At 44.1% G+C, this 21,608-nt stretch overlaps 1 protein-coding gene across 2 annotated transcripts in view; it reads left to right on the top strand.

Annotated features, from left to right (window-relative positions):
- The window catches only part of UBE2K (ubiquitin conjugating enzyme E2 K), a 55,874-nt gene that overhangs the window by 1,802 nt on the left and 32,464 nt on the right, over positions 1–21,608 (top strand). Inside the window, exon 2 of one of the 2 annotated variants that reach the window (XM_025210670.1) lies at positions 5,998–6,026. The exons of the other annotated variant lie outside the window; for it this stretch is intronic. Coding sequence (XP_025066455.1) covers positions 5,998–6,026 — 29 coding nt within the window. The remainder of the gene's footprint in view (positions 1–5,997; positions 6,027–21,608) is intronic. 2 annotated transcript variants of the gene reach the window in all.

The following is a 21,608-nucleotide window of genomic DNA, read 5'->3' as shown; positions in this document are numbered from 1 at the left end:
AGCAGGTGTTGAGCATCGTACAATTAAAAAAAAAAAACATTTTCAGTGTTATATATGGTATTGTAAAGTTACAAGATATTACCAGAACCAAATTAAATAAAGGCAGCAAAATGAAAACGGATTAAAGTGGGGCTGGAGATTAAAAGACTAGTCTTCTGGAGGAGTAGAACTTCCTTACTCAGTGCAGGGGATAGTTACAGGAGCTGGCTTATTGCATTCATGACAGAATTTACTTTCCTTATTGTTTTCATAGATTTCTAGGGTTGGAGGGACCTGGCAGATCATTGGGTCTGACCCCCTGCTCCAGGCAGGAAAGAGTGCTGGGGTTAAGTAACCCCAGCCAGATGCCTATTCAATCTCTTCTTGAACACCTTCAAGGTAGGGAAAAGCACCACCTCCCTTGGAAGCCCATTCCATGGTTTCTTTTCACTGAGCTCTTGGAAGAGGCTCCAGAAGGAGGACAGTGTCTTCAATGGCAGGGATAAGATAAGTTCTGCTAGTGTCACTGGCTGATGTACAATAACTGACGGGTACCTTTTTTTGGCTGCGCTAGAAAGAACTTTCATGTGTCTGTTTAATTAATATGATTTTTGTGATCTGTTTTCAAGCAGGCTTTGAGCCTATGTCCCTGTGACTGCATCACTTTACCTCCACACATTTATTCTTTATATACTGTTTTTTAAAAGGAAATTGTATTCTTGTCTGTTGCAGGCAAGAAGCACTGCCTTCAGAAAATCCAGTTGTGGCTTTTTGTGATATGAAAACACAAAGTAATAATCCAGCTTCTGTATCTTCTGAAGACTGAAAAAATTACCAGTTGCCTATAGAGGCTGGTAGAAAAGGTGTGGTGAAACCCCTTGGTGAAAAGACCAGTTTCTTCCCAGCAAGTGGAGAATAGCTGGGATTTCTTCCAGGGTGTTCTTCCCACCTTTCATAAATATATCTCAAGCTAGAACGGGCTTATCTGCATGGAGAATTTGATTGAAATAGCACTCAAATTAGATTAAGTTAAATATGAAAAAGGAAGTACTCGCTTTATGGAAATGAGCATCCATTGGGATTGATATTCTGGAATATCTGTGCTTTAAATTCACAACCTACCTTAATACAGTCAAATGTAGGGAAGTGATAGGTGATAAACCTGAAATATATTCCTTTCCTTGTTCTTTTTCCTCAAACGGAGAGAGCTTTTCCTCCCACCCCACCTTGAACCTTTATGCATGGTTTTAGAGGAGCAAGATCACTACTGTGAGGATTGTGAAGTCTCCACTAGTGTCCCTTCCTCGGCTTCCAGTTTTAGGAATGTCCAGCCAAGCAGAAAACTCCAGTTTTGCTTCTGTCACTGGTTTATGTGGTTCTTACTAGTTTCACCAGTAGGGCCCAGACACTGCATGTGGCCATGAAAGTAAGCTTTTTGTTTTTTTGGGGAAAGATATGAGCTGCTGCCAAAGTACTAGCTCTTTTTGTCTTCAGACTCAGACAGACCTCACTGGAATAACTTACATTTGTTCACATTTGTAACTGCCATAGTGAAAAAGATCAGTTGTGTTCTGTAATGGCTAAAAATGGCATGTTGCAGCTTTCTATTCCTGTTTGTGGTGCAGGACCAATACAGCTATGCAAAAATGAGCTGGCTTCTTTTATGGCTCATGCATCCTGAACAGAATGTTTCAGAAAGGCCCTATCCGTGTTAACATGCATAATGCTTAACTTTATTCCTTTAGTCCTGTTAAGATCATTGAGGACCTAGTAAGCACAGTGAATTAAGTTAGGCCTTGTCTATAGGAGAAGGGTTTTTGACTAAAAATTATGTCATTATACTGGTAAGAATGTCTGTGTAAGATGCTTTTATTCTGGTGTAAGAGTATGTTTTATTTTATGGCTCACTGTGAGGAGATGTTTAAACAAAACCAAAAAAGTCGTTGTTATTCTGGAATAACAGTGTTCACGAAGTGGGTATAACTCCTCAAGCTTTCCAGGTAAACAAGTAAATAGTATGTCTCTGTTCTTTAGGATATAGCACACCACTTATTTCCTGAATTCTATGTTGGCTATGGTTTGTTATGTCACCCAGGTTGTACTGGGGGCAGAAATGATTGTAGCAGGGTGCGGGGCCTGGGGCAAATCAGCCTGCGCGGGGCCCGGATGTGGCCGCGGTGGGAGCAGGGCTGGCAAGCGCTGGATGCAAAGCTGGTCTGGCTCTGCGGGGCCCCCCAAAGCACAGAGCCCAGGGCAGTTGCTCCAATTTGCCCCCCTCCCCCCAGGGACAGCCCTGACTAGAGGAGAATGTAGTGTTCATAGATTCATAGATGTTAGGGTCGGAAGGTACCTCAATAGATCATCGAGTCCGACCCCCTGCATAGGCAGGGAAGAGTGCTGGGCTTAGATGACCCCAGCTAGATGCCTATCTAACCTCCTCTTGAAGACCCCCAGGGTAGGGGAGAGCACCACCTCCCTTGGGAGCCCATTCCAGACTTTGGCCACTCGAACTGTGAAGAAGTTCTTCCTAATGTCTAGTCTAAATCTGCCCTCTGCTAGCTTATGGCCATTATTTCTTGTAACCCCCGGGGGCGCCTTGGTGAGTAAAGCCTCACCAATTCCCTTCTGTGCCCCCATGATGAACTTAGAGGCAGCCACAAGGTCGCCTCTCAACCTTCTCTTGCGGAGGCTGAAGAGGTCCAGCTGCTCTAGTCTGTCTTCATAGGGCTTGGCCTGCAAGCCCTTAACCATACAAGTGGCCCTTCTCTGGACCCTCTCCAGGTTATCCACATCCCTCTTGAAGTGCGGCACCCAAAATTGCACACAGTATTCCAACTGCGGTCTGACCAGCGCCCGATAGAGGGGAAGTATCACCTCCTTGGTTCTGTTCATCATGCATCTACTGATGCATGATAAAGTGCCATTAGCTTTCCTGATGACTTTGTCACGCTGACAACTCATATTCTGCTTCCGTTCCACCAAGCAGGTCATTTCCTAGGCAGTAGGTATGCTGGACATTTTTCCTCCCTAGGTGCAGCACTTTGCATTTCTCCTTGTTGAATTACATTCTGTTGTTTTGTACCCATATGTCCAGCCTGTCCAGGTCTGCTTGTAGTTGTTCCTTGCCCTCCGGTGTGTCCACTTCTCCCCACGGTTTTGTGTCATCCGCTAACTTGGGCAGAGTACGCTTCACTCCCTTGTCCAAGTTGCTGATGAAGACATTGAAGAGTATCGGTCCAAGGACCAAGCCCTGCAGGACCTCACTGCCCACACCCTTCCAAGTCGATACCGACCCATCCACTGTCTCTCTGGGTACGACGCTGTAGCCAATTCGGCACCCACCAGACTGTGTAGTCATCCAAGTCACAGCCTCTTAACTTGTTCACCAGTATGGTGTGGGATACCGTATCGAAGGCCTTCCTGAAGTCTAAGTAAACGACGTCTACCCCTACTCCTGTGTCCAGGTGTTTTGTAACCTGGTCATAGAAAGAGACTAGATTAGTCAGGCATGATCTACCTGCTACGAACCCGTGCTGGTTTCCCCTCAGCATAATTTGTCCTGCCGGGCTCTCGCAAATGTGAGCCTTGATAATTTTTTCAAAGACTTTGCCAAGGATGGAGGTGAGACTGACTGGCCTGTAGTTGCCTGGGTCCTCCTTCCTCCCCTTCTTGAAAAAGGGGACCACATTGGCCCTTTTCCAGTCCTCCGGGACCTGGTCCGTGCGCCATGAGTGTTCAAATATGCCCGTTAGTGGCTGTGCAGTGACATCAGCCAGTGCCTTCAGTACCCTCGGATGGAGCTCATCCGGGCCATTTGTATGCTTCTGTATACCAGCTGGCTTTCAAAAGACTGTTTTGCAGTTAGTTTATTTTCATCTCATGAGAACCAAAAAGTAGCTTGCTTTTAAAGCTAAGGAATTTACCAGAATGCTTTAAGAAGATTATATTTTAGGTTCCCAGTTCTGAAGCAAACTTTTCAGAATTTACTAGGTATCTTACATCTTTGTCCAAAACCTGCTCATCCAAATGATATGGTTGTTCCTCAAGACCTTTGAGTAGCATTGCTCTGTATTTTTAGAAACTGTAGTTTCTTGTATCAATACTAGTAGCTAGAATAATTTGAGTATTCCTAGTAATAGTACTTGCATGATTGCAGCATTTCATTGTGAACTGTAATTGTGAAAGATGTAATTGAAATGTTAATTTTTTTGCATGATTATTTGACCAGGCTTGCAACTTAGCCAGGGACTCAGTAATTGGGGATAATTGGCCAGGTAAAATATTTGAAGGGCCTCATGTTCAGCTTGACAACCTTCCTTGTCTTTGATATGTGATGTGGCAACTTTTGAAAGCTGCATTTGGCCAATTCTGATATTTCGTGGAATTTGTTAATTCATTACTTTTTTTGTTCTGATGAAAATCAGGAAACTAAAAAATGCTTAACATCATGCCCATATAGCAGGGGTGGGCAGTTATTTGGGCTGGACGGCCACTTAGCAAGTTTTGGTAAGCTCTTGAGAGCTGCACATGCATGTGCAGACAAATGCATACATGAGCTCCCTGCAGCTCTCCCTGTGCCCCCTCCCCAAGTCACTGGCATGTGGCTGGATTAGGCAGGAGGAGTGCCAGCCCACTCCAGCACCCATGTGGCCTGAAGCACTGTGAGGGAATACAGTGCAGCACCCACCCAGCTGGGGACTTGGGGAGAGGAAGTGGCTGCATGGAGTGCCGTGGGGAGCTTGCGTGCGTTTGTCTGCTCATCCGTGCGTGCACAGCACTAGCCCACAATTTGGCACCAGCCCAGCCGCATGCCAGGGACTAATTGGGAGGGAGGGAGGGAGCCATGGGTTATCTGAGCCTGGCTGGGCAGGTGCCACATTGTGTTCTCCCCTTCTTCCTGCACCCTCTCTTCTGCTTTGAGTTCCTGGCACACAGCTGGGCTGGGCTGGTGCTGCACTGTGTTTCTGTGTCCTGCTTTGGGCCATGTGGGTGCAGCTGGAGCAGCTGGTGTGGCTCCTGCCCAACCTGGCCATGTGGGTCAGGCAGGAGGCATGTCAGCCACTCCAGCTGTGCCCACCAAAGGCCAGGTTCTGGTCTGTGAAAGGCCACGGGGTTGGAGCTTCATACATACAGCCTTGCTGGGCAGAAGCCTGGCCAGGAGCTCAGTTCAGAGCAGAATCACTCTAGTTCAGGGGTTGTTACCCCCAGAACCATGCCAGAGCATGGCACACAAGGCCATTTTGCTCAGCATGTCCCAGCTGGCCCAGGTGGTTGGGAGGCTGCAAGTCCTGCTACAACCAGCCTGGGCTCTGTGGCAGGTAGCAGGGAAGTGCAAACAGCTGCACCCAGGTCTGGAGCCCTGGCACTGGTTGTGTGGCAGCAGCAGCTGCATGTGCACTTCTGGGTGAATGGCAGGAAGGGGCTGGGGCAGCGCAACCGTGGCCTCTGCCCTGTTGTCTCCTCCTGGCACACCAAGTCAAGGTGTGGGTCAAGGTTTAGGGTGTGTTTGGTACTTAGCCCAATAACTGCCGACTGCTGCTCTAGTTACAGCAGCCACAAATTCACGCTTTGGGAGCCCCTCAGTTCTCCTGTTAGCTCTGTTCTTCTCTATTTGTGAGGGGAACAAAGGCTGATCTGGATGTACAGCTTGTCTTATATCAGCATTAAAGTTCAGTTCATTTTACTCAGTAAACTGTCAGAAAGCATTAGTATTTTTAAAAATTTCAGTCACAATAAACTAAAATATACTTGAAAATAAAGCTGAATTGTAGCTAACATCTTTGATACTGCTACTTGCAGTAATCTTGTTTTAAAGTTGTCTTTTTACAGTGTGGAAAAGACTGGTGTTGAAATGTGATTACAAACTTATAAATTATTTTGTCTTCTGACTGTAAAATTACATGATAGATGAATACTAACTTAAAAGTTTTATATTGGAGAGTTAAATGGTTTCAGGCCTGCTTTCATAACTTTTTAAAGATTCATTTAATTGTCCATGTAATTTTTTTTTTGTTTTAGAATAATTGCCACCAGTGGATTAAGAAAAGATAAGTATGCTTGAAAACATTTAATTATATTTCCTAGTTAATATGTGAAGTGTCTCTTATCTTGTGACATTCTCTGGATAAAGTGTTGCTTCTGTTTAGGGAGAGAAATAATTTTGTTCATGGTTATGGTCTAAAGTGCATGGAACTTATAAATAACTTTCTATGGCATACTCTAAAGACAAAATATACTTTTTGCACTTGTAGTTTACTTTGCATTTTCCCTTCAGATTATGCGCTGAAAAAACCTGCAATGTTCTGAATTGGGAATATTTTTATTTAGGTGGGGGGGAATCTATTTTGTGATTTAAAATCGAACTGTTTTGAGGTCTGATAGTTTATGCATTAAAAATCACATATAGTCTATTTTTATGGTAGTTTATTACAAATTCACAAGTCAATAACTCCTGTATCTTACTTAATCAGGCAGTATAGAGTGGACCCTATTTACAATTTATTGTTAGGGTTTTTTTATTTATTTAGGGGTGAACTGTATAAAAGCTTTGTCTGGAACTTACCCATATAAGGAAGCTATTGTATACTAGGTTAGGGTGTGAATTTAAAGCACGATAGCAATTCTGCACTAGCTTCTTACGTGGACATTTTGTTCCATATTCTCTCTTTGTAGTTTCATCTAGTCTGTCTTGGCATTCTTATATCTTTACATATGTGCTGCCACTATGGCCGTGTAGGGAAAAGTAGCATATGTCATTAGCCTATTCTTTTGACCCTCCTTGCCTGCAGCCCTCTTCTGGTGGCATAGTGGTGTCCAGGTTGAGTAGAAGGAGGTTGCCATCAGAACTTCATTGGTTAGGAGTATAATCTTTTCATGCCCCTAACCAACATGGTTATATTAGGGAGACATGGAACAAGGATGCACACAGGGAACTGGATGCCTATAGGAACCCTACTATTTTCCCACATAGACAAGTCCTTAGACTGTGTAAAAGAATGAACACAATTTGTTGGAACTGAGTCTAATCCTGCAGTCCCTTTGAATGTAGAACTGCTAGTGATCTCAGTAGGAATTTAATTGTAGGACTATGGGATCTCTGCCTGAAATAAAGTCTTTTATATTTGCATCTAAAATTGGCAATTCAAAGTCCTATTCAAACTGCTTATTACATTATTATCCGCTAACTATATTGTATTAAAAAGAAAAGGGTGTATAAAACTTTACATGCTGTCTTACATCTTTATGAAACTGTTTCTTAATCTGGGTTTTTGTATCTAAACTGTGGATTTGGAAGAGCATGCATGCCTCTGCATTGCATCTGACAAGAGTGCTTCATGGCCAGTGACACGCCAGTGATATTCAGGTTCTCCTTGCTTAAAGTTGTCCAGCAAAACTTGTTTGTAAAATCCCTTCCTAGGAAGCTTAACTGTAATTAAAGCAGTATGAACATCCTGTGATCACATGCTGCCTGCCACTCAGGCCTGTTGTGCTTTATTTTCAGTTAGGACTTCCCTCAAAAGTACATAGCTTAAACTTTGTCCAGGCCAGCATCATTCCATGTCTCAGTTATTGCAATGTATTTTCTTTAGGCCTTTGACAGTTTATAAGCAGGGAGGGCCAGTGGAGCCAAAAGGGTAGGGTGATGAGCTGGGTTGCTTTGAGAACAGATAAATACCTTGAGCCCAGAGAGATGAGCTGCTGCTGCTGACTCTTATCATTTGTATGGTGAGGGGAAAGTAGTTCTGAGTGGGACTGCCAAACAGAACCCAGAGAGCTAATGCCTGGGGAACAGAGATGGGCCACCTGAAGAATACAGTGTAAACATGTTCTGAAAATAATCATCAGTAAATTTTAAGTCCAGGGTTTTTGAGGAGGTGGGCAATGGACTGAGAATGCAGATTACTTCATGGAAATGCAATAAATGTTAGGGATTGCTTGCGTAGGGCTTTATCCCATTGTGCTTCAAAATACACAGAGAAACAATCTTAGCTAGGACCCAGACTGCATAAAGATTTGTTATATCAAAGCTGTAAATGTAATAAAACTAAGATTGGATTAAAATTTTTAACACTAAGGCTGCCTATATGCGTGCTCAGGGGTAGGGGGAGGTGTTTTAATTAGTGGTTCCCGGACAGCCGTTCTAATTAAAGTGCCTTGCCGTCAGGTGTATTAAGCCCCCACGTGTTTAAAAATGGCCACAGGATGATGACACCAAACTATGGGGAAGTGTGGTCACCTGAGAGGATAGGCTGGCAATTCAGGCTGACCTGGACAGCTTGCAAGGTGGGTGGATCAAAACTTGATGGCATTCAATGCTGAGAAATGCAAGGTGCTCCACCTGGGGGGAAGGGGGGGGAAATCCACATCACACTTGTAAGCTCGGCAGTGCTATACTTGCTAGCACCACGATCAAAAGGGACTTGGGGGTCATGATTGACCACAAGATCAGGGGTGATGTATAGGTGGTGCACAGGGGTGTATGTGCACCCCCTGAGAGGCCGCACTCCCTGTGTAGCCAGTGCCCCCCCCCCCCGGCGCAAGCGCAGGCCTATGAGCAGGGCCACCAGCAAAAGCGGCTGCGCCACTTCCGGAAGTGGCCATGGAGCTCCGGAAGTGGTGTGGCTGCTTTTACAGTGAGTGAAATTGGTTCCCCTGCAACCAGTGAAATCGCCTTATGGGGGACCTCCCACCCAACCAGTGGGATCCCCCCTCCCAGTTTCTGACTGGGGGGGGAAACGTGCCCCCCAACTTGAGAGGCACCAGACACTCACGCACAAGGTGAACATGAGCCACCAATGTGATGCTGCAGCCGATGAAGCAAACAAAACCGTGGCTTGCATCTATTGATTCATTTCAAGCAAGACCCAGGAAGTCCTCCTTCTGCTGTACTCAGCCTTGGTGAGGCTGCAGTTAGAGTACTGCATCCAGTTTTGGGCTCCGCACTTTAGGAAGGATGTGGAGAAGCTTGAGAGAGTCCAGAGGAGAGCCACGATCAGAGGACAAGAGAACAAATCTTATGAGGAAAGGCTGAGAGACATGGGACTCTTCAGCCTGGAAAAGCAAAGGCTCAGGGGGTACTTGGTGGCAACCTATAAATATATTAGGGGTGTGCATCAGGACCTGGGAGAATGTCTGTTCTCTAGGGCATCCCAAGGGAAGACAAGGTCTAACGGTCACAAACTCCAGGAAGACTATTTTAAACTGGACATAAGGGAAAGCTTCTTTGCTGTCAAGTTCTTAAAGTCTGGAACAGATTTCCCCAGAAGTGGTGCAAACACCTACTCTGGATGCCTTTAAGGCATGTTTGGATGCTCCCCACCATCTGTGGGGGCAGACTTCCTGCCCCTTGGGTGGGAGGCTGGACCCAATGATCTTGCGAGGTCCCTTCCAGCCCTAATGTCTATGAAGTCTAGGATGCTTTATCTAAGGGTTCAGACAGAAGTGCAGTTCCTGGCTGTAACTCAGAAGGATTTCACAAGGCGTTCCAAGTTACAGCATTACCCCAGACCAAATAGAAGTTCAGGGTTGGTTCCAGGAGGGAGGGGAATCTAGCTCTGCTTGCTGCCAGGTTCCCCTAGCAGTGGCCAGGCTCTCTGCCAGTGCTCCCTGTTTTCAGAAGGGGAGGGGGAAAGTCAGTGGAGGGAGCTCATTCTTGAGGCTCCCCAGCTAGAGCTGAAGGGCTGGGGTGGGTGAATTGGATTCCCTCACCTTGGGGTGGTGGGGGCTGCAGTACACCCTCCCCACTGTCCATGGGGGCTGAAAACCTCTCAGACTGAACTCCCTCTCCTTCATTCCCCCCCCCCCATTCTGAAAACAACAACAGGCTGTGAGCTCCACAGACACAAGTTATAAAAGAGGCTACATTTTGTAACATCTTTATCTGATGTCTTGTGTAATGAAGGATCGGGTTTTCACCCAATCGGCCATTTTTTAAGCTGTTTGCAGCCATGCACTTGTATTTGGTCACAGCTATCTACTGCTTTCTGGGGCCAGGTCAGGCAAAAATTGTCATTTCCGTTTGTACCTTTAACCCAGGGATGGGCAAAATGCAGCCCGTGGGCCAGGCCATTCTATCTGGCCCGCAGGGCCCATAAAAAATTTAGAAAATTAATATTTATCTGCCCCGGCTGCCTATCATGTGGCCCTCAATGGCTTGCCATTGGCACCAAAACTTACCAAAACTTGGTAAGCGGCCCTTCACCCAAAATAATTGCCCGCCCCTACTTCAACCTATTCACCGAGCTTTAGTTAAAGTGGCCTCCATGGCCATTTAAAAACATGCGGGGACTTATGCATGTGATGGTAAGGCCATGCTGAAGTGTTCTAATTGGAACACAAACCAGCACCTGTGTAGGCAGCTTTATCTTTTTCATTCCTCTCCCATCTTAAAATGATGCGTTTTGCATTCTTATATTTCTCATTATGTTGGTTCTGTATCAGTTTACACTGGAAAAAACTTCATTCATCTGACGTTAGAAAATTTCTTGACTAAACGTGTCCTGAAAACATTTGTTTAAAAAAGTCTTCCAAAAATAGCCTTTTCCAAACTTCCTGCATTTTTGCCAATAAGACTGAAGTAGTGTATTGTATGTGGCTGTATTAAACTTTAAAATCCTTCAGTCTGGGATTTGTTTTTTTACTTACATTGTATGACTGAACAGAATATTATTGCTTGGGGGTCTTGTTTTGTTTCTTTGTTTCCAATGAAAGGGGATGATGGATTTTATTTTCTATTTTCAGAAGTTTTCTCAAGTCATTTGTATGCTAGGATTTGACCTAAAGAAAATTTTTACTATGGAATTAAAATCAGTGGAAAAAGGAGGGTTTTATAAGGTACTTGCCTGTTTGAATCTAATAGTCAGGATTCAAATTACACTTTGACTCTTGGGGGAGGTCTGCAAAAAAGCAAAACAAAACTGGGCTGCCCATCAGGATGCCCTAATAAAATTGGAGACCTCCTCCGTGCCCCGCCCCAGGTTATGATTTTCAAATCTTACAGGGGGTTCTCCTCTCTCATTGAGGGGCTAAGCCTCCCTAAGCTCCCCTGTAATTCAAACTCTGCATCTCCTTAACTTTTGCTAGGTACAGAAACTTCAAACTTCAAATAGCTTTCAGTTAAAATGTCACGCATTTTATTTCTCTGTTTATTAAAATTTAACCTTTACCATGTCTGTAAAAAGTGAGAGCAGCCTTACAGTAACCTTGGTTTTTAAGTCCATTTGCATTAAAAAAAAAAAAAAAAAAAAAAAAGTTTCCTGAACCAGAAATGTCAAGACCACAGGCAGGCTGCTATGGTTTTGGATGGTCACAGAATATAACCTGCTTCAAATCATGAAAATTCTAACTCTAATCAAACTTTAGGCTTTTTTGAACTGTAAAAAATTCTGCTTAATATCAAACTTTCTGATAAAGGTACCAAACGTGATTTAACAAACTTGTCCAAAATGGAGAAACAAAAAAAAGGACATACCCTTTTTTTTTTTTTTTTTCATAAAACTTCCCAGGTCATGGAAATCATTCGCCATTCAGTTTTACTATAAGTGGAAAACAGCACATTTAACACTGCTGAACATATTTTCATGTTTTCTGTTCCTGTTTTTCAAGTTAAGCTTGTATTTTAAGTACTAGATACCAAATGCAGAAACTCTGGAGCTTTTGTTTCCGCCTTGAAAGGAAGAGGAAGGAATATGTAGGTCCAAGTGAAAGTTAAGATCTAAAAGTTACAGGGTTTCTAGTAGGGGTGCACTGATAGAGATTTTGGGGGCCGATACGGATATCTGATTTTTAAAGAGGCATTGGCTGATAATAATTTGATTTCCAATACATCATGAAGAGCTTCCTTCAGCTGGTAAGTCCATTGTAGAAGGGAAGAGGGGTGGGAAGAGATGGGGTGGACAGATCCTCCCCTCCACAGTGAGGGAGGGGGCAGGTGCAGGCGCTGCCCAGCTGGGGCAGGGCACAGGATAGACCCGCGGTTCGTTGGGCGGGGGCCTCCTACAGTTGCATGCACCCTGGGAGGGCACGGGGGGCATGTGCCCCCCTGATCTGCATGGGGTGGACGCATGGGCTGCAGCTGAAGGCTGGAGCTGGGGTTGCGCTGGCCTCTTCTTGCCAGGGTCTAGGCTCAGGGCTGGGGCTATGGAGGGGGCTGCAGGCACCCCAAATTTCATCGTAGCTCCCTCCCATTGCGCACCTGGCACAACCACAGCTCTTCTCAGCATGCATGGGGTGGCGGGGTTGAGCCGAGAAGAACTGTGGCTGCTCTGGGCATGTGGCGGCAGTGGTGGGAGGGAGCTATGGCAGAATTTGGGGTGGCTGCAGCCTCCTCCATAACCCCTATCCTGAGGCCAGAGCCTGGCTCCCGCCCAGACACACCATGGGTTCGTCCTGTCCCCTGCCCCGCCCTGGCTGGGCAGCGCCTGCCTCTGCCCCTGTCCCCTCCCTCACCCTGGAGGGGTTGATCTGCCCCTTCCCTCCACCCCCTCCCCTTCCACCACAATGGACTTAGCAGCTGGAGGCAGCTCTCCATGCTGAAGGCTGTGCTACTCGCTGCCTGGGTCCTGTGCTGCGGCTGCATGCAGGCACAGGCATTTATCGACCAAATTATTGGGCTGGCTTCCAACACAGACAATTGTCTTTATATCGGTACCGATCTGATATCAGACTGATGTATCCATGCATCTATAGTTTCTAGTGTACCCAGGCAGGTGATATAAAGCAAGAAGGGTGTCCTATAAAGTGGTAGAATGGTGAAGAGGAGCACAGCTTACTCATTTGGGATGAGAAGTTAACAAATACTGAAATAAATAGGTGCGTCTTTTTGTGAGTGGGTGGGGGAGATGATTAGGATGGTGACAGGTATTTTTCACCCAGGCTAATAACTTAGATGTAGAGTCATTATGCATCTAGGTGTAGTGATGTTGAGCTTTGTCCTGTTTGAAATTTTGGTGGATGAATGTATAGGTAGAATTAAAAAAGAAATTGTGTGTCCTGGGTCTTGGTTGCGATTCACAGCCAGTGCACTACAAAGGGATCTGCACACATAGGTCAGTTTATGTATTTGGATATGCTGCCCATCTGTGGAGTTTGGCGTTGTTTATGCAGATTCTGCAACCTTATGTGTTGTGGATAGATAAACCTGTCTACGCATGTGTTACTTCATTCCTGGTTGAATTGGCTATAGGTTTATTCACCCTGATTAGTATTGTGTTGGTCTGAATGCCTCTAAAAATGACAAAGTGGTGCTTTAGTCCTGAGTTTAACACTGGGGAGAGTTGTAACTAGGTTTTCTTCACTGCTGTGTTGTTTCATGTTACCCTTTCTGTGAGAGTCTGATGTCCTTTTATCAATTTTTAAAATTTGTTGACACTTCTTACAATCTTCGGATCTTTGAAAACTCTTGGCGCTCTGGTGTAGTGCCCGAAGACTGGAAGAAGGCCAACATAGTGCCTATCTTCAAGAAAGGGAGGAAAGTGGATCCGGCTAACTATAGGCCCATCAGCCTGACTTCTATCCCGGGGAAGATCTTAGAAAAGTTTATTAAAGAGGCCATCCTTAATGGACTGGCCGACGCCAACATCTTAAGGGATAGCCAGCACGGGTTTGTTGCGGGTAGGTCTTGCTTGACCAATCTCATTTCCTTCTACGACCAGGTGACCTATCACCTGGACAAGGGAGAAGAGATTGATGTCATATATCTTGACTTCAAAAAAGCCTTCGATCTGGTGTCCCATGATCGCCTCTTGGAGAAACTGGCCAATTGTCGCCTTGGGTCCTCCACGATCCGCTGGCTGGAAAATTGGCTCCGGGGTCGGACCCAGAGGGTAGTAATCGATGGAAGTCACTCATCGTGGTGTCCTGTGACCAGTGGGGTCCCCCAAGGCTCTGTCCTTGGACCCATACTGTTCAACATCTTCATTAATGATGTGGACACTGGAGTCAGAAGCGATCAGAACTGGCCAAGTTCGCCGATGACACCAAACTTTGGGGCAAAGCATCCACACCAGAAGACAGGCAGGTTATCCAGGCTGACCTGGACAGGCTCAGCAAGTGGGCGGACGAGAATCTGATGGTGTTCAACGCCGATAAATGCAAGGTTCTCCACCTTGGGAAAAAAAACCCGCAGCATCCTTATAGGCTCGGCAGTGCTATGTTGGCTAGCACTATGGAAGAAAGAGACTTGGGGGTCATCATTGACCACAAGATGAACATGAGCCTGCAATGCGATGCGGCAGCTAGTAAAGTGACCAAAACGCTGGCTTGCATCCATAGATGCTTCTCAAGCAAATCCCGGGACGTCATTCTCCCCTTGTACTCGCCTTGGTGAGGCCACAGCTGGAGTACTGCTTCCAGTTTTGGGCTCCACAATTCAAAAAGGATGTGGAGAAGCTTGAGAGAGTCCAGAGAAGAGCCATGCGCATGATCAGAGGTCAGGGAAGCAGACCCTACGATGACAGGCTGAGAGCCCTGGGGCTCTTTAGCCTGAAGGAGCGCAGGCTCAGGGGTGATCTGATGGCCACCTACAAGTTTATCAGGGGTGACCACCAGCATCTGGGGGAACGTTTGTTCACCAGAGCGCCCCAAGGGATGACGAGGTCGAATGGTCACAAACTACTACAAGATCGTTTCAGGCTGGACATAAGGAAGAACTTCTTTACTGTCCGAGCCCCCAAGGTCTGGAACAGCCTGCCACTGGAGGTGGTTCAAGCGCCTTCATTGAACACCTTCAAGATGAAACTGGATGCTTATCTTGCTGGGATCCTATGACCCCAGCTGACTTCCTGCCCTTTGGGCTGGACTCGATGATCTTCTGAGGTCCCTTCCAGCCCTGATGTCTATGACATTTTTGATTGTTTACTTTTCTTGCGGATTCTCTACCCCTTGGGGGAAAAATGCAGTGTTGGAATTGATTCTGTGAAATGTCTTATTGCATTAATATATGCATATTACAGCGTATTGTTTAGAGTAGAGTTAGGCACCTTTTCAGGCTGTGGGCTGAAATGACTTGACCTGAATCTCAAGATGCAAATGGGGAGAGCGCCTGCAGCCAATGCGCTGCCCCCCCTCCCCGGTGAGTGTTGTTGAAGCCCCACATCCAGAGGCCTTTGTAGCCGTTGAAGACACAAACTTTCAGCGCTTTCCTCACACTGTTAAGCAGAAACAATTGGTATGGTCACTGATGGTCTATGTTGAAAATTTAAGGATATGTGTTATCTTAGAAATCTAACTGCAGAGTCACTTCTGCATAGAAAAAGCAGCCTCTCATAGGGGGCCAAGCCAAATTTATGCTAACAAAAAACCAGCATGTGCCTCCCTGCAAACTTTTGCCCAAATTGGCCATTAGAATGCATTGTGGAGCTTTTAAGAAAGACGGCAAGAATATTTATAGCCATGCTTACATTAGGGTTGAGCTCTAGAGAGCCAATCAGATTGCTAGAACCATTGAATTTGAGAGGGTCATAACATGATGTAACCAGCAAAGTATACTCTTGCCTTGGAAGAAATGAGGCCAGTTGGGTATATTTGCATGCTCCAGTCACCTTATTGAATTCAGCCTCCCTCCAGCGTATGTTACATGTATCAATGTGCATCTCAAACAAAATGGTTGATGTTTTGAGCATGGGCGGTACCTTTGCATTGTGACTCGTTGGACCATTCTTACCGAAGTACTGAATTTTAAAACTCATCTGTTAATTAAAGCCAGACATGTTTATCTGGGTATATAGTGTTGTTTAGGTTTTGTTTGCATGCCTAGAGATTTTTCTAGAAGGTCTTTTCTATAGAGCAGAAATTAAGTAGATGTAAAGAAAAAATATCAAATCAGAGTGAAAGAGACCTTGCTGAAAAAGATGGGGAGAAAAATATTACACTTCCCCCACCCCCTGCACTGAACCCACAAATGTGTGTCAGCTCTTAAATAACAACTGCAGCTTTTATGAAACATTCTAGGTCTGTAGAGGCTCATCTGCACGGGGAGTTTTTTTGGAATAGCTGTTGTGCTTTAAAGTTGTACCCTACCTTAATCCAAATCAGTTTATTGATAAACCTTTGTGCCTTTGAAAGTTCCCTTGCTTCATTTTACACACAAACATTTGATGAGACTTTTCAAAATAGTATGTGAAGGTTTAGACAGAACCTCAGTTAAACTTTTTTAACTACATCTTAAGATAGTTTTGATATGGTAACATGTATTGAATATAAATTTAGTCATAAATCGAACTATCTGAATTAAATACAGAATTATAAATGGCATGCATTTTGTTTTGCATTTAAAATGCAATGAATATCGCATCAAATTTGATGTGAAATGAGTATGGTTAAATACATTATATTTTGCTCACTAGACTTTGCATATATGCATGTATGTTTGTAGGCCTGGTTAAGGTAGAATGTGGGCCTTCCGTATCAATCTTGAGCAGAGAATCTAAGCTGCGCGGTGTGCATGCCTGGCAGTATGGCACGAGCATGCTTGCATAGCCCCGCATGCCACACATTTTAGAGGGAACGCTGATCTTGAGTAAGTTTCTGTGTGTCCAGGGATTAAGATTAGAATAATGTTGAATTTAAATTGTGCTTGACAAAAATCCCAGTTATTTAAAGATCAGTATAAGGTCAGTTCTAGTACAGCCTACACTAGACCCTTTATCTGCATGCTTCTGTCACCCAGTAACAAGTTTGTGGTGAGTTGTGTGCAGGCATGACAGATGGACAGAAGTTTTTCAGTCATCCACCTTTAATGCTGATATCCAAATTGGAAGTAATTACTACTCATTTTTTACTTACTGCATACACATTTGTATGTGTAATTACTACATAAATATTTTGCAGTGCACATTTTTGTAATACCTAGTACAGACCATCTAGAAATCGCCAGTTCTGTAGCAGGCATTTGTATGCTGATAATCTGACACTGGACACTTGCTCTGTCATCTGATGCTGTGTATCATTGACATCATTATAGGGGTTGGAAAATGTATTGTTAAAATTCACTTGTACTGCTTCTACTGTGTAGTGTCCTATAGCTGCTTCAAACTTGTTGACCCAGTAGAGTTTCCACTGTGTTTGTAGCAATTAATGTTATCAGCACTTTCACATATTTGCAGGTTTAGGGGTGTAGGTATAGCATAAAGAAAACTTGTTAGCAAAACTTTTTAAACTATGCGCTTAAATTTGATATCCTTTCTTTTGACACTAAATATTTTAAAATATTTTGGGTGGTGATGAGTTTGCAGGGTAAGGGTGAGAAGTGTTTAGGACAACAGTGTTTCATTTCTTAGTGTGCTCCTATATTGATGGCATGCATTGTGGCACTTTGTTTCCTGACCTGTTATCTTGCTAAGATGGTTGTGCCTGGCAGGACAGGGCACTCAAACAGTAGGGACTCAGGTTATCTTGAGTGAAATTCTTCTGGTTCCTAGACAAGGAGGGTGATGGCTTGACAAGATAGCACAGGTGGTTTAGTGGTAGGTACGGTGAAGATTTTGGTATATTTGACTACCTGGAGGCATTCAGGAAAAGGTTTTTATTTATTTTTAAAGGAAGGACTCCAGCTTCTCAGGAGATAGCAGTCTCATGCCAACTTCTCCCTCAGAAAGCTAAGAGGAGCTATAAATTTAAAAAATGAGGGAAGATGGCTGGGAGAGACGTATGTGCCTGGTTTTAGTAGCCAGGAGGAAGAAATTTTGTAAGCAAAATATAGGAATGGTTAAAAGGAGTATCGGTGTGTAAAAGGATGGATAGGAGGAGAAAGTACTAATATTAGTGAAAACAGTTGTTACAGAGACATTACAGTTAGTAAAACAATTGTCTAAGCTGACTAGAGAACAGAGTATGGGAAGCTGGGCAACGGAATGGAGCAATTTGAGACTACCGGTGCAAGATGTGGGACTGGTTATTATAGGGATAACAGAAACACAGTAGAAGAGAGATGCCTGGAACACAGGTATTGAAGTATGTCTCTTGTTCAATAAATATAGAAGTAAAAGTAAATGTGGTTTGGTAGCATTATTCATTAAGGATGTTTTAGGCTGGAAAAGAAGAAGAAATACTATGGATAAATAGTTTTTTTCAGTCAACATCACTTTGGCCAGAATGGCAAGAGGATAGTCCTGGAAATCTGCATGATTTCTGGACTTGGATTTCCATATAAATAAAAAACTAGTCTCTCATAAAAATATGAATCTCACTGGTAATGTCCCAGAAACGTGGGAGAAATAACGTAACTCATAATGGTAGGACCTACATACATACTCTAGGATGCCAAAAATAGTTTAATGTTTTTCTTTTATCAAAAAGTCACTGAATCAACATGGCAGAATATAGTTTTAAATGTGGTGTTATAAGTAATGACCACTGCAAATTATAGATAGTTGTAGAAAATAACTCTGGTTTGAGTGATCATGAGTATATTCAGTTTAAGTAGAAAGAAACAAGGAGGTGTGTAGCTAAGGTTCTTGGTTTCTAAAACAAACTTTAATAAACTCAGAAAGCTATTTACTGAAGTCACCTGGATTGAGGAGGTTAGGGACTTTAAAGAAACTATAAAATTACTCTTTATTCAAAGTCAAAGGTGATAAAACCAATAGAATCTCTATACCAATCAAAGGGGAAAACTTGTAAGAAAGGCACCAAACCTAACTGGGATGAACCTCAAGGGGTTCAGGCATAAGCCTACAAGGAATAAAAAAAAATCTGAGGATATTATGTTGTGTTTGAGATCAAGATGTAGAAGGATAGAATAAGAACTACCAAAAGTTAAGCTGAAGGTAAGTCTTACAAGGATAGAAAAAATTGTAGGGATTTTTTTTGTAGTCACAAAAAATAGCGTGGAAAGAAGCAGGGCTGCTATACTATGAAGGTAAAGTAGAGAATAGAAATAATTTAGGTATGGCACAAAAGCAGTGTAAATGTTTAGCCTGTTTTCAGTAAGAATGGATGTTGAACATGAGTCAGGGACGCAGGATGGTTAGTAGAGGTATGAAATCAAAATTGCCATGGTGGAGATGGTGGTAAAACTCAGGATTCAGTGAACTCAAGATTCAGGACTCCCAGGATTTGGGACAGAAACTGGCACATAAGACCAGCAGCCTGTAATTTTTACAAATCCGTCAAGTTGGGACAACTTCATGTATTTGGAAAGCAGCAGATGCAGGGTCTATATTTAAGAACAGGAGAATAATCTGTGCAGCTACAGGGCCTCTAATTTGATTTTAATAGTGTAAAGCTCTTTAGAACAATTTTTGAAGGTAGGAAAAAAGACATGGGAGTAAATGGAAAAGATCATAAAATGCATCATGGATTTACCAAAGGAAGGTCAGTCCTTTCTTTGATAACTGATTTTGTAGACAGAAAATGCACTAGATCCAATTTAACTGAATTCCAGTAAAGCATTCAAAATGGTGCAAAGGGGAGGGGAACTATTTAGAGGCACTTGAAAATGGGCAAAGGACCTAGCCTGAAGTGGATAATATTGAATGGCTTGAGGGAGGTCACTAGTGGAGTCCTTCAAATCAGTCCCAAGACTAATCCTTGTGAATTATTTTCACTAGTGATATTGACACAAGTTTGTTGGGAGTGTGCTGATGAAATTCTGCTGGTACTTGTTCGGAAATATTGTCTATACAGCAGAGAATTCGGGTGTCTAGAAAGAACAGGATAATCTTTAGGACCAAGTAATAGAAAAAGAATGAAATTTAATAGTTTTGCACATAGACTAAGAACAAGAACTTCTGCAGTCAGCTGTGATCTTATCTCTTGGAAATAACTGAGAAGGAAAAAGTCCTAAGTATATAATTTGATCACAGGCTGTCTATATTAGTTTCCAGTATAATGCAGTTGTGATAGGCAAATTCATTCCTAGGAGAATCAGTGGAGGTATTTCCAATAGTGAGAAGTATGGTGTTAATGCTGTTTTACATGGCATTTGAAATGTGAATTGTCTGATCAGAGAAGAGTTACTGGTGGTGTTCCTCGGGGATTGGGTTTAGGACCTATCATAATTGACATTTTTATCAGAGACCTTGATGCTGCAATATAGGTATGTCCTTGTGAAATTTGCAGATGACACCAGGGTATTGCCAGTGTCAAAGAGGACTGGATTATTACACAAGGAGATTTAGATATTCTTGTGGAAAGATTACTTCAGACTAGAATATGTGCAAAGAGGGCCTAGTAAGATCGTCAAGTCCGGTCCCCTTCCATGGGCAGGAGGTTGTTGGGCTCAAATAAGCTCAACGAGGTGCTTGAACACCTCCAAGGGTGGTGACCGCACTACCTCTGCTGGGAATATATTCCAGATTCTAGATGGATACCCTTTCAGAAAATAAGTTTTCCTAATGTCCAACCTAAATTTTTCCTTGGTCCTAATCCTCCCTGGGGGTGCTTTCTGAAGAGTTGCTCCCCTAAATCTTGGTGTTCACCCTTGACATACTTGTAGGCGGCTATCAAGTCACCTCTTGGTCTCTTCTCTTGCTCAGACTGAACAAACCCAGTTCCCAGAGTCTCTCTTCCATAGGGCCTATCTTCCAGGCCCCTAATCATACAGGTGGCCCTTCTCTGTACCCTTTTGAGCTTATCCACATCCTTCCTGAAGTGTGGTGCCCAGAACTAGACACGGTACTCCAGCTGTGGCCTCACCAATGCCAGCTAGAGGGGGAGGAGCACCTCTGGATCTGTTTGTAACACATCGGCTGATACACGCCAGAGTTCTATTTGCCCTGCTGGCGACTTCATCGCACCATTGACTCATCTTCTGGTCGATTGTCACCCCAGGTCCCTTTCAGGTGCAGTGCTAACCAGTGAATCACCACCCATCATAGAGTTGTGGTGAAGGTTCTTCCTACCCAGATGAAGGACCTGGAATTTGTCCCTATTGAACCTCGTCTGATTGTGTTCAGCCCATAGGACCAATCTGTCGAGGTCATCCTGGATCTTTACCCCATCCTCAGATGTGCCTGCATTTCCCCACAGCTTGGTGTCATCCAGAGCCTTAATCATTATGCTTTCCACCCCCTCATCCAAGTCAGTGATTAAGATGTTATGGCACCAGTCTGCCTACGGTTAGTTCTGAAATAGTTAAGGAGCTGGAGGGGCGGGATGGGAACAAGTCAGAAAGCCTGGATGACCTCCATCCACGGCTGCTGAAAGAATTGGCCAGTATCATAGCTGAGCCGCTGGCACAGCTGTTCAAGCACTCATGGTGCTCCAGACAGGTCCCTGAGGACTGGAGAAGGGCCAATGTGGTTGGTGCCCATTTTCAAGAAAGGGAAAAGGGATGAGCTGGGTAACTTCAGGCCAGTCAGTTTTACCTTTATCCCTGGGAAAATGCTAGAGAAAATAATCAAAGACCATATTTGTGAAGGCCCAGCAGGGGAAACGATGCTGAGGGGAAACCAGCATGGGTTTGTCACAGGTAGATCCTGTCTGACAAACCTTGTAGCCTTCTATGGCTGCCTGGACGTGGGAACTGAGGCTGATGTCATCTTCTTGGACTTTAGGAAGGCCTTTGACACAGTCTCGCACCCTATCCTCATTGGGAAGCTAGCAGACTCTGGTGTGGATGCCTACACGGTCAGGTGGGTGGTCAACTGGCTTAGGGACCGCACCCAGAGAGTGGTGGTGGATGGTTCCTT

Source organism: Alligator sinensis, unplaced genomic scaffold (genome assembly GCF_000455745.1).
Source record: "Alligator sinensis unplaced genomic scaffold, ASM45574v1 scaffold246_1, whole genome shotgun sequence".
NCBI classification, from domain to species: domain Eukaryota; kingdom Metazoa; phylum Chordata; order Crocodylia; family Alligatoridae; genus Alligator; species Alligator sinensis.
Note: the sequence above shows the minus strand (reverse complement) of the source record. Positions and strands in the feature narration are given on the sequence as shown.